Source organism: Typopeltis vanoorti, chromosome 4 (genome assembly GCF_054136105.1).
Source record: "Typopeltis vanoorti isolate ZY-2024b chromosome 4, IOZ_Tvanoo_1.0, whole genome shotgun sequence".
Lineage (NCBI taxonomy): Eukaryota > Metazoa > Arthropoda > Arachnida > Uropygi > Thelyphonidae > Typopeltis > Typopeltis vanoorti.
This window is the reverse complement of record NC_143552.1, coordinates 79812654-79827388: the sequence shown is the minus strand read 5'-3', so window position 1 is coordinate 79827388 and position 14735 is coordinate 79812654. Positions and strand designations below refer to the sequence as shown.

At 31.9% G+C, this 14735-nt stretch overlaps 1 protein-coding gene across 1 annotated transcript in view; it reads right to left on the bottom strand.

The window, feature by feature from the left end:
* Positions 1-357: 357 nt before the first annotated feature.
* LOC150107437 (protein argonaute-2-like) overlaps positions 358-14735 on the bottom strand; it is a 218859-nt gene continuing 204481 nt past the window's right edge. The window contains exons 20-21 of the mRNA XM_090392096.1: positions 13505-14458; positions 358-1981 (exon numbers count right to left, since the gene is read on the bottom strand). Of these exons, the coding sequence (XP_090248222.1) occupies positions 14350-14458 (109 nt within the window). The 3' untranslated portion in view covers positions 358-1981; positions 13505-14349. The remainder of the gene's footprint in view (positions 1982-13504; positions 14459-14735) is intronic.

The window sequence follows — 14735 nt, the reverse complement described above, 5'->3', positions numbered from 1 at the left end:
ATGATTAACAATTAAACTTATAACATTAGCAATGACGTGCTCCAAGTCATGTCTTTTCTTATCAACCCCCCCCCCCCCCAATTATTCCAAGTTTTGAAATTATTTGCAGATGTAAGTTCCATTGCTATGATCTAAAAATATTATGCAATAAACATTCTGTAAATAGCCTAAAAGTATCTATTATATAATTAAAATGCAACACAAAAAAACTGTGTATAATATTGTTCATTTATTTATTAGATGTTTAGATGTTTTGAGACTAAACTGCAGCTCCTAAAAGGACACTGAACTGTCATGCTTTTTTTTTGTGAAAAAAATTTTTGAAAGAGAAATTTTAAATGAAAAAAAACTCACACAAAGGGGAATTTAAAACATTTATTTCCTTATAAATGCAATTTCTGCAATGAACCACATCAATATCCACTGCAGACTTATTTTGGATTCTGATCACAAAACACCAGATCACGACTCAGGTTTTAGATCATCATACAATAGAAATAAACTGATATGTAGTGACAGTTTCCATGTCACTTAATTATTTCACTGCTTTTGTAATTCAAACGTTAAATTTTTCGCATTTAGTAGTACATTAGTGCATAGATGATTTACAACCATAGCACTCCACTAAACAGTAATCATTACTTTAACTTATTCATAAGGTCACTCAAAATGGCATCCAACAGTTTTATAACACAGATCAGTAATAAAAAATTATCCTATAAAATGTTGTGCTCTTTCTATGTCTCTCACACACACAAATAAAAGAAAAAGAAAAAAAGGAATGACAAATCCTTTTTGTTTCTTCAATGCTGATTTTAAACAGTTTTTGAAAGCACTAAATTGTAGTTCACTGTATACAATTATTCTGATATCTGCAATAAACTGATCACCAAACATTACGAATATAAGAGAAGACAGAATACTGTTTTGTAGATAACATTTACAGAAAAGATGAGAATGAATAAATAAATACAGAAATGAAGTAATTTGCACTAAATATTTTAAAACTAGAATTGAAGCTAATTGTTTATCAACCTATTAAAAAACAAGCCATTTTGAACTGTTAGTGATAAAATTATGTGCTTAATATTTGCTTCTAATATATTTGTAACTTAATGTCTACTAAAACAAATCATGCTTACTGCTAATTTGTTAAGTTTATGCTTTTCAGTCATCATTTCCATGAAATTCTTTCAGTGTTTTCAAACACTGATAGCTTGAACAACATTAAAATGATTCACATAATACTTAACATACTTAAATGTAATAAAAATGGCACGTCTTGCAGTGATGTGTCTGACTAGCATCAGCTGCATAATTGATCAAAGGCAGAGTATTCAGAGGTATTCATTGGAACAGAGCAAGTAAAAAACTAGAAGATGAAGCACAATTAGTATCACAAAGTGTTACTTCTAACTTGATTTCAATTTCATGTACAGCATGACTAAAGCTTCACTATTTTAATACCATAGTATAATGACCAATTACAACATATGGAGGCTGGCAGTAGGTAAGTGTCAAAACATTTCTGTAACTGACGTACATTCAATATAACACTGCATACAATCACAGATTTTGAGCATGAGAACATCAAACAAGCAATAGCAATTTTTGCAAACGATCTCATATAGATCTCTTTCTACAATGCATAATATACCAAGACTTGTTCTAACTAATCAAGGCACACAGCATGACCATCAGCAATAACATGAAATATTAACACCGGTCAAAATGGTTTCTGCTTTATTAATACAGAAATACAAACATTGTCTGAGGCTGACTATTGTTCCATGTTACATTAACACAGCAAAAAGTTGTAGTACAACTACAAGTTTCTTTCTCCTAACCAATTTTTTTAAAATCAACTTGTACACATGTGTTCTTTCTCAGTTTCAACAAAATTTCACCTACAATGGCAATATTCATGGACTTATACAGTAAATAGAGCAACTTTCCTTCCCTCTCCACCAGAAAGGCCAGTCTATTAAAAAAAAAAAAAAAAAAGTGAGACTGGCATATCTTAATATTTACAAATACACATCTTGCTGACAAAATGCAAAGCTACAGTGATATCAATTCCACATGGACAAAATATATATTCAAAAAAATGTAATAATGACTAATATTTGTACTAGTTTAGTGAGAAAATAAATTAATACAAAATATCTAGATAATACTAATTATCTATTCAAAAGCACAAAGAAAGGATTTTCAGATAACTGCCTGTGTTGAATTATCAAGCATGTGGTGCTTTAAAATATTTGTCCCTAGTGCTATTTACTATCGTCCAATGGCAATACACACCAGACTAATCATGATAACTACCAAATAAAATGAAGTCAAATGAAAATTTTTGCAGCATAAAAGTTAAATGTTAAGAGCCTTTAAAGAGTAAATGCACAATGACAAGCACATATCATTCTCAGTTTTCAGTCTGGAAAAAAAAAAAAATCATTTTGTTCACTTTTCCACTGAAGGGCTATGCATTTTTCTTACACTGATCCATAAATAGGCAATATCTCATTACACGTGCAGAATGCATTCTAGAAAAACTAAACCTACCTGAAAACCAATTATTCCAAAAGGAATATTGTTATACTCAGAAAAAACTGCATGTTGACAAATCCAAATTTCTGATGACTGCATTTCCAAAAGCAAGAAAATGTGTTTGACCATGCTCTTTGATATATGACATAGCTGGAGGTTGGGTAAACATATTTGGATTGGAAGGTAAAGTCATAACTTAAATTGCAAACTGAAACATGTCACAAAATAGTGTAGAAACAGTAGAGGTGACTAAGGAATTATAAACAGAATGACCTAGCTTATCCTCCACTATCAGTTATGCTTTTGTCAGTTTTACATCATTAAGAATTCCAACTTCAAGTTTACAACTGTATGCAGTATAATATTACAAAGTTCTCTCAATCTAATACTGATGGAGAATGATGAAGGCAATGTCTCATTAAAATACTAAACATACATTGTACTTATATATCACAGGAAGGTAATGAAATACTCTCAATGCCTATCTAGATATTATTATTACCTGAAATCACATTTTTTGTATATTACTTAAACATATTGACCAAACTACAATACAGCTTAAAGCGATGAGGAACAATGGATCCACACAACAGTCAAAATAATAAACAGCAAGGAATCTATATCTGACACACACTAACAGTATATGAACTATATTTTCCATTTTTCTACCAGTAAGGAACAAAAGCCACACCATATTACAAAATGAATGCCATTTGAGAATTTGTCAACTAAACTTCTAGTTTAAAGCAATTAAGAAAGCATTTGTGACTTAGCAAGCATGAAATATTTTTATAATAATATTGTCGCACCAAGTGTTTAACAAAACAAATTTTTAACATTTATTAAACATGCATAGCTGATGATTTACATCTATGGTTTAATTTTAGGTAGTCTAATTCAGAATACATAGGGAATTATGAGAAATATTTTTATTTATAGACATGTGCACAATAAATAATTAGAAATACCAAAATTTTAGTATAACTCCTGGAAAAACAAGTCTGTACATTTTGTGAGGATGTAAGTAATATTTTTATTTATTTATTTTTATCACAGAAATTTCATTGTTTTGAAATATAATTCTATACATCTATATAACACTAGAAAAGTTAAGATATGGCATACTGCTATTTTTAAATCTCAATTTTTGGTAGAAGAGTGAAAATAATACATTAAATGAATACTACCCAAAGTTTCCTAGATGAGCAGTACTGACTAATCATGGAAAATATTATATACATTAGTTTTAAATAAATGATTAATACCACTCTGCTTTTTATCAGATAAAGTACAGAACCTTAAAAAGTAGTTGACCATTAACTTTATATTTAGAAAATAGGTTGCTTCTATTATGCATTACATACTGTATTTGAAGAACTTGGCTTCTCATAGGCCACTGCTTAAAAGAAAATATGATACAATCCTATATGTATATAGGATTGTATCATTCCCTTCCCTATACACAATTTTTACATACAAAACAGATATGCATGTTACATGAAAAATAACTTTCATTTTAATGACTGAATATAAGATTCCCACTGGTACTTGATTTCAATTAATATCTTATGAAATCATAACTATGTGATATAACAAGACATTTAGAAATTTATAATCCAGTAAATAAAAGAAAAGCATTTTAAAAATCATACTTTGCAAAACCAGATTTAGGACTAGGGAAATGCTACCCCCCCCCCCACCAAACAAATCTCAAATCTATTAATGAACTATCACTGCTATATTAAGCATTATTCCAGTAACTTATTTTAAGTCCAATGTCCAATTTTAAAATGGTTTTTAATTCATTAATAAGTACTTAAGCTGCTTTGCATATTATACCACATCCTCTGATGTGGAATAACCTCCACATCAGGAGATGTGAACATAATGTCCATAAAGATTTATAACTGCCAATTTTTTTAGTTTTTTTTTTTTTATAAATACATGTATAAAGAAATTAGTATTCAGATTATTTTCTTTCACACACACACCACTCCATACCATCTTGCTCTCACCTCCATCTCTTACTATTCCTCATTTCAGGTATGTGCATGTGATAGGCCACCCTGACATTTTATGAAGTATGAATACACAATTGCTTTTGGAATTTTAACTATTCTTAAATAATAAAGCTAGTTGAAAGACAGGCAACTCATAAGAGAAGGCCCTAATAGCACCATTCTTTTCATTATGACAATTGGCTAACTTGAAATATGGCTTGGCAATGTTTTTACACATAAAAAGTTATTACTTTTTTTACCAAATAAAAAAAAAATTATTTATTTTAGTTCTAAGCTGAAGTGTTGAAAGTGATCTTCTATGCCATTTCAAAAGCTTAAGGGATAAAACTGGAGAGTAAAGCATAAGATTTTTTTAAATGTTATTACATTTAGTAGAAAGAGGGCATCTCTGAAACTTTTTTTTTTATTATTAAATATAGTTTTTATGCATTGACTGTTTTTTTTTTGAGATAAAAATGCCAGAGTGGTTAATCACTTTTCATAACGGGGGGGGGGAAGGATTCCTTTCATTGTAAAACTCAATTGTTATATATTCCAAACATGTGACAGATGAATGAGCAGTGCAAAGGAGTTCATGGTTCTCACTCTGATTGGTCAAATATTTGCCCATATGAACAAACACCACCTCATTCGACAATACAATCCACTCACCAGCCATTCTCCATGCAACAAAAATTGGTACATCATAGTTGGGGCTGGGACAATAATATTTTAGATTTATTCAGAAATAATTTTGGGAGATATGCCATTCATATTTTATCATAACTAAACATATTCACAGTTATCACAGTGACTATCATGTGGTGAAATTTCCATAGTGGACAAATTTTAAATCTTATATAAATGTCTATTCAATTTTTCAATATCCATCTAATCAATCTGATGTTCTTTGTGAAATATTCAAATATGTGCAAATCTTTCAAAAGTTCCCTGATTTTCAAGTTGTACAAAATATTTGAGAAACGTATTATTTCTTTCAGTCAGTACCAACTTTAAATTAAGGCAAGGAAATTTAATTTAGATGATATGGATATACAGTATGATTAATTTCTGGTAGGAAAATTATTGTATTATTATATGGGAAGAAAATAATGGTCCAGAAATTGCTTTTGGACCCCCCCCCCACCTCCAATTAATTATCTAACCCATCTTAACTATGGTCCCTAATTCAGCTATTTCTTTCTTTTCCTTCTTTTAAAACTTCTTAGATCAAGTTTTCAACATTCTAGCCTGTAATCAGTTCTAGATCTCCTGACAAATACCTTTAACCAACAATTTCAAATTACTCCCTGATGTTCTCATCTGACATCACTTTGTTCTCAGACTTGTATGTCTGTTTTGTGGGTAAAAACTCAAGTTATTCAGGAAGAAAATTTATCCACCTCCATATGGGACTTCTAACACCTGATAAAACATCAGATTCTACAATAAAAGGAACAACATATAAACTTATATGGTAAGACCTCTAATGCTATCCCATCCAATGCTTTTATTTATAGTGCTATTTTGCAAATGCTCAGTGAAAGGGTAATTCCCTACATTAAAGCAATAATACTGAATGTACAGACTCCCTTAGTAATCCAATGAGCTTGGTATAAAATACATGGACTCAATTATTAAATACATACGGTAGTGTCTGAATTGATTAAAAAATATTTTTTTGGGCCATAATATCTAGAAAAAATAGTAAAAGTGAAAAACCAAAGATGAAAAGAAAACACAGCTCCCTGGATATAAAATTGGAAGTGTTAAAGTGGTTAGAAGTAGGTGAATGTCAAGTTGGTAAGTGCTTCCTTAACTTAGCAGACACAAGATCTTCTGCAACTACGACCATAATTTTCAGCAACAAGGTAATCCATTCAGGAAGATATATTATTGCAGAAATGGGAGTAGGTGATCAAATTCAATGTAACATGTCTTTAATTAATAATAATGGAAAAGGCAAAACACATTTTTATGCACAGGGATCCAGATTATGAGTAAAGCTCTAAAGATAGGTGAGGTGTTAATGGAAACAATATCATGCTACTGAGAGCTACTTAATGAGCAAAAAAGGAAATGACAATACCTTTCATGGCTACATCTTCAAGATGTCTCAGAAGATACTCGAGGCAGCCCTTTATCTAAAAATGTAAAACTATACATACATTATATAAGTTTATATATAATGATATTGTTGAATAAAAGTTATGGTTTACCTTTCCCCATTTATGTAAGGTTACAATGATCCCATTAATGCTGTTCTGTTTAGTGCTTTAAATCCTAAGAACATATCCTGAGTGTTAACTGGGGTTTTGCTATATATTGCATTTAGAATGATGCTAATGAAATACAGCAAAGACTAGTAATAATTATCATTATGAACACAAAATTAGATATTAATTTAATACCATGGGGGGGGGGGGTGATCAAATCTAGTTTTATTTCTATTTGGCACGATCACAGGCTTGCATGTTTCATGTAGAACTGCAATATATCTGCTACCATTCTATTCTGTTAAAAAGAATAGTTGTTTTAATAATAACTGGTTCTATATCAATCAATAATTATTTATCCACATGACTACTACCATCACTCAATATTAACTACTACAGTTCTGGAACTGTTACTAATTCATCACATAAAAATAAATAACCTAGCTTCCAAGTAATCCTACTTTAACTTCTTTGTATTTTTCTTAACATAAAATATTAGTTTTATGATAAAAAATAAAATAAATTAGCATTTTATATACAGAAAGTACATATCTTCATAATAATTTCTTGCATAACTATGCATTGTAATGTAGATTTTTTTAGCAGTGAAATGAAAATAAAACACTGTGCAAAATATTTTAATTCTGATAAATTATGAAAAATAATTTTTCTAAAAAAAAATTCATGATGAATTTAAAAAAAAACTGAAATTACTAGTGATTTTTTTTTTTCAATTTATATCGCGAAGATTTATTTTATCCAAAATTCGTAATTTATTCATAAAAGTAAGCATTATGTGCAATCTCAGAACTGCACATACAATGCTTATTTGCTAATAGTGAAACGATTAGATATTTACTTTATATGCAAGAGAGTGCTGAAAAGTCAATAATTTACATTTTTTAAAGGACAATTGAAGAGGACCCACTTTAATGAAATCAGCCAACTTAGACAAAGTTGTTACTATAGTTAACTATAATGATTTACAAATTGTTTTGCATTATATGCTCTGTCTTTTCCAAAATACTAAAGAAAGCTTCTCTGCCTGCCTTTCTTTATACCCAATTCCAAGTCAATAAAATCTTCTTCATCAGTCAGATTCCATGTGCATAAATACACTGATATGGATTTTAAAAAAATAAATAAATAAAGGCATCTGATTTTTATTTTCAAATAAAATGGAAATGACAACAGGAATTTAGATCATCTTCCACTCAAAAAAAGATCATTATAATGGAGGGCAATTCCAGAGAAACAGTATTTTGCAACAACCGAGAAAACATGTTAAATAGGAAAAATTTGTTTAATTAAAATTATAAAAAATAAATCTAAGAGGGAAAAAAAAAAAATCTGAAATGATTGAACATTTATTATAAGAACTGTAATGAAGAATATATACCATATAAGTAGGCTTGAGAATTTAATGAAGAAACCATGTTAGATCATTAACAAATGAGTGTGCTAAAAATTTACTTGGCAATGTACTAAACCACTTAAAATGTGGCATATGTATGATAAGAATAAATGCATGTTTCTGAATGAGATTAAGGTAGTTATATAGAACTGTATTATAACATATAAAAACAATAAATCCATTACTATATTTTTGTCATAAGTTTCTACCTTTTCATTGTTCACATTTTATGTCAGGAGAAAATTTATCCATGGAATGGGGGGGTGGGGGGGGGGGGGGGTGGGGGGGGGGGGGGGTGGGGGGGGGGGGGGGTGGGGGGGGGGGGGGGTGGGGGGGGGGGGGGGTGGGGGGGGGGGGGGGTGGGGGGGGGGGGGGGTGGGGGGGGGGGGGGGTGGGGGGGGGGGGGGGTGGGGGGGGGGGGGGGTGGGGGGGGGGGGGGGTGGGGGGGGGGGGGGGTGGGGGGGGGGGGGGGTGGGGGGGGGGGGGGGTGGGGGGGGGGGGGGGTGGGGGGGGGGGGGGGTGGGGGGGGGGGGGGGTGGGGGGGGGGGGGGGTGGGGGGGGGGGGGGGTGGGGGGGGGGGGGGGTGGGGGGGGGGGGGGGTGGGGGGGGGGGGGGGTGGGGGGGGGGGGGGGTGGGGGGGGGGGGGGGTGGGGGGGGGGGGGGGTGGGGGGGGGGGGGGGTGGGGGGGGGGGGGGGTGGGGGGGGGGGGGGGTGGGGGGGGGGGGGGGTGGGGGGGGGGGGGGGTGGGGGGGGGGGGTTATGTTAGCAACACATTAAATCTAAGCTTATATAAAGTATTTTTTTAATTTTTAAACCTTGCAAGAAAGAAACAATATTCCTGTGGGCAAAGAGAATATTTGTTAATTAATTTCATACCTTTGTTAAGGTTATATTGCTTTTTATTTTTAAGTTTACAGTGAGGCAGCCGACTGAATAAATTTATATGGGAGAGAGAAAATAAGCCAAAAGACCAAAATTGCAGTATACAACAGCTTTCAAATCAATTTTAACATATGGATCAGATAGATGCATAAAGAAACAGCTAATCAACAACAGAAACCACACACAAGAGTTCTGAGGATAATTAGAAGTGAATATATGTTAATGATAGGACCATATTATGAAGATATCAGAAGATAACTCAACATTTGTAAACATAACTCTAAGGTAGCAATGATCACTAAACAATAATCAGAAACAGATTCAGAGGAAGATATATAGGTAAGGTGATGCAGTCAGGAGCTATCAAGAGGCTTGACAAATAATAGACCAATATGGAAGAAAGCTAATTGGAAAATGATCAGGAAATCTTTATGCTGGACTGTCAGCGTTTGGTATACTCCCCCCCCCCCCCCCCCAAATACACCAGAAAGTGATAATCTATATGGACATTTAAAATCAATCAATCAAAGGAATGGGTTATTCATTATCAAATTATAAAAAGACTAGTAAGAACCTTTTATGAGAATTTAAAATTTCGACAATATGCTACCAAAACCTCAAAGAAATAACTTCATTTTTAATTCACCTATTAAACTGAACTTTAAAAAGGACAGTTTATACAATGATTACCTTTATGAATAAGACTATTTTTCTAATTCTATAAATTTTGTAACAGTAATATTTGATCACAAGAATAGAAAGTTAAGCATATTGGTTTCTAAAAATAAATATGTATAAAGAACCTAGAATTTATAGCAGTAATATTTACTAACATGCCAGATGAAATTGGAATTAACTAATACAATCTAAATGATTTCACAAGAAGTCAATTTTAACAGTATTTTCAGATAAGTTGCCTGAAACTTGACAATGGAAATTTTCCTCTTTATATATTCTAATAATATGATATCCCATCATTTCTGGCATGTGATACTTGTGGAATCATCAGCCAATTTTATATTAGTTATTTATCCTGTAATTAAAATTATATCCACACTAAGGATAAAATAAATTATTCATTCAGAAATATTTTACCTTCATTAATTAATATTAAACTAATTCTATATTTCACTGTCAATTACAGATAAAAGCTCAATTGCTAGACAAATGCTGCATTGTTTCCTTCACTTCTACATATTTGGTCATTGCAGAAATATATAAACATTCTAATTCTTTGCAGACAAAAATACCATCTCTTCCACATTTTACATTCTAGATAACTTCCCTTATATAATAATATTCCATTATATCAGAAATGAAATTACAAATCTGTGATGGTAATGTTAATGATCACTGGCAAATGGTACAGTGTTTCCAGGAGACTGCAGCCAGCTCAGAATTGCAGTAATGACCAAGCAATAATGCTAGATGTAACATTAGATAAACAAACAGACAAACTTGTTTTGTGAAAATTAATAGTGATTATGCTCCACATCAGCATATATATTTAAATGATTGAAATTTGGTTTTGGTTGATATTATGGCTGAGGCACTAAAGACCAGGAGGCCAGTGTATAATGTCTTATCTGACCGGTTTGTAAAAATGACCATAATGTCCTCAAGGAAATAAAATTATATTATAAAAATGAAATTATTCATAGTATTTTTTTTTCTTATTTCAAACTCTCATATATACAACCATAAATTAGCATTAAAAACACAGTTTAGAACTATTTTAAAAATAAAATTGCTCCAGACATGATTTGCAAATATATGTGCTTTCTTAATAGTAGATAAAAAATGCACGCTGCCAAATAACTACATGTGCAATAAATTCAAATACTAACAAAAGGAGAAACGATTACTATGATATTTAGAGATGTTAAATTTAAGTCAGTGATCTCAATACAAATATGAAATTCTCTGGTTCACCTAAGTATGATTTGCTATAGAAATACAGTTGAATTCTCTCCAACAAATGGATAAGAATTTTGTTGCTAGTTTAAACATGCTGGAAGAATTTTTTTTTTTTTTCTTTTTCAATTTTAAATATAATTTTAAAAAAGGCTTATTAAGAAAGAGGAATGCTGCATGTGAAATATTTTTCACTTATGGACTGTGCATGATCTAATGGTGTCAGTAACACAGCATAACTACCATCCTACTTCAGAGTCAAGATAATAATCCATCCAAATGACTCAGTAATTTGTTGGTGCAATAATGTTTATCATCAACATTTGCTATTTCTGAATAATTTCCTTAAATATGCACCCCCCCCCCCACCCCACAAAAAAGAATAAGTATCTATTTTTCTTACATTTATAAGAAACCTCTATGAAGTTTAAAATCTGATGTGTGTGTGTGTATGTATATATATATATATATATATATATATATATATATATATACATATTAGTTCACAAAAGGCTAAATTTAGCCTGGGAATGAAATTAACAATATCACGATATTACTACTACAAATGATGATGATGATGATAATAATAATAATAATGAGAATCCATTTTAAGGAAGGAGAAAAAAAATTACCAAAAATTTTAACCAATATCATTATGCAATAGATACAGTGGATTTGTATAATCTGTTCTAGTGAAATGGAGCTTCCCCTCCTACCTTAATTTTTTTTTAATGTTATCACCCATTATGTCAATCTTCTCTAAAACATCTACTCTAGCACTCTCCCTTATAATTACAATTCTCAACTAGAACTTTCTGATTTCATATCACTTTCAAAGGTCTTTCTGCACAGCTGAGCCTTCTGCTAAACATCAATCCTTCAAACAATGTTTCTCCACTTCAGTGTATGAAGAATAATACATCTACTGTCCAATATGCTGGAATCCTATTCAAGTGTCTTATTCAAATTAATACTATAATGAGCAATAGCACATATTAAACCCAGAAAAAACATACAGCAGCTCTGTTCATTACCTATCTACTTTGCCACCATTATCTAGGAATATAACAGATAACAGAGGAAAATGCATTCTGAATATATGAGTCACCACTATGTATCAATAGATACATTTCACAAAAATCAGTCACTACTTCTAACATATACTTAATTTCCTTCTTGTGTGGTATAATTTATTTTGATGTTTAGAATTTAAAACACACAAAAGTTTCAGCAAAATGAAAATATGCAATATAAACTTATGCATAATATTTTCTCTAAATGATTAATGTAAAAAGAAGCAATGAATATGAGATAATGAGAATCCTAAAACCATATTTAGAAACAGTAAAGCAGTTAGCTGTCATAAAAATTATTCATTTTAATCTAAAGATATACTTTGTACATCAATGTATCTGACTAATTTTTATTGAACATTTAAAACCTGAGCTATTTATTCTGCTGAGTGTAACAAATTTTGTGCAAAGATTTCATAACACTTATGTGCAAATATGCTTGGTACAAAAAAAAAAAAAAAAAATTAACCCTAATGGAATATTGATATAACAGTGCCAAAAGCTTCATCATTGAATATTCCTATTTGAAACCAGCAACTACTAGCAAAAAGTTTTGATTTTTACATCAAATTTTCAAGTAACAAATATCTGTGAAAGAATGTATTAAAAAAAAAAAAAAAAAAAAAAAACACCTGTTAACAATCTGCTTTATAATATATCTCTGAATATACTAATCTCGCACAGTTCACACCTCATTATCGTGTTAACATATCACAGTTATTACATGGTATAATTAGCAGAAAATCAGAAACATGATTTAATGATCCTTAAAATTTAAGAAATTCATAATTTTTAGTTAGCTTTGGTAAGTTGAATGCAGTATTAAAAATACACTTCGTTGACATAATTTTTCTACTATATAAGAATGGCACATTAGAATCCCACTTTCAATACAAACAGCCAGTTTATAGAGATAAATTAATAACTTATAATCACCAGTTGAGCTACCTTCTAAATCAGTCCACATGCCAAGATTATAATTCTGACTAAATAAAACACCCAGATATTATAATGAAGATCATACAGAAAATGATATCACAATTAACAGAGCCAGACTGAATACATTATTGCACTACATGGCAGGAATCTGAAGTATGTATGTGTTATGTGCGTGCGTGGTCCACGCTTGAGAACTAAAGTATCTAAAATAATGCTACCATGCCCATTTCAAGATTAATTTGCTTTATAATAAATTTAACAACTTATGGAATGTCCTTATGTATCAAACTAAAGCTGATCAGTCTCACAATGTTATAAATATTAAAGACCAAATTCTTAAATTCAAAGAGCTTTTTTTTTGATAAAACTAATACCAATAGACAATTTTTAATAACTTATTTTAATAACTGTACATTTTAATAACTTAACAAAAAAAAAAAAAAAAAAAAAAAATCTGTGAAAATGCCATGATCATATTAAAAACTGCATAGTCTATAAATCATATCGAGCCATTATTACCTACAGATATGTATTATTCTACCAAAGTCATAAGTATTTCCAACTGTGCTCTGCTACGGCACAATAGCTGCTCAATGCTTCTGAGAGGAAGACGGCAACGGACCACGTGTAGGAGATCTTTTCGGATAAAACAAAGAAAAAATAGGAGTGACAGCACATTCCATAAATAACAGCAATTACAAACATGAGGTAAATGAGACTAAAAGCAACATATGACAAGAATGTGAGGAATGTAGCATTGTTTCACTTGATTACTCACCACAATTTTAGTACCAATTATTCCCCATTTATATACCAATGATAACATCTTTCCTAAAAAATGTGCACAAACAAACACCACTTGTGTACATACACAAAACGCATATGTGCATGCACACAGAGTTAAAAACACCATTATCATATGTACAAGGTGTGCACATGGAGGGTAGTAAGTACCCAGTTCAAGTATGAAAGACTTCTATATATATATTCAACCGCTTTAAACAATCTGAGCCTTCTTCTGTACATAGCTTAGCAACATTAGAACTTTAAAGTCTTGTTCTAATATTTTCAGGCAATATTAGAGGGAGCACAAGTAATAAGAAGAGAGGCAATACAGAGGTATGCACAACGGGTTTCAAGAAAAGTTGTCTGTGTCATGGCACTGTAACTGTTAATAAAAAATGCATGAATAGCTCCCTCAGCTTCCACTACATCTGCTAGAAGCAATAAACAAAAGATAATCCTCATACAATGACAGACGGAAACTTCCAGGTTTCATCCAAATGATGAGCACCATAATCACATAAGCACTTGAACAGGGAACTGCTACAAGTATTTTGGCTAAGTTATAAACCAAACTGTCGTCAAGCAAAGTACATAACTTTATTTGTATCACTATGCACTGTAACAGCACGAGCCATTGCCAATGGATTGCGGTCATCTCCATTTGCAGATTGTAGACTGCCATCACCACTAAAAAAAAAGAGAGAGAGAGAGAGAAAAAATTAATTACTAGGTATTGCAATAAAGTATATACATGCACACACACACACACACACACACACACACACACACACACACACACACACACACACACACACACAGAAATATATGTGAGTTTAGGAAAGAACAGCAACAAAAAGAAATTTTGTTTCTATGCACTATATGAATCATCTGAGTAACCTTTTCTCATATGTCTGGTAATGGGAAATTACATATGTGGAGTAGTGATAACCTGAAAAATGCATGT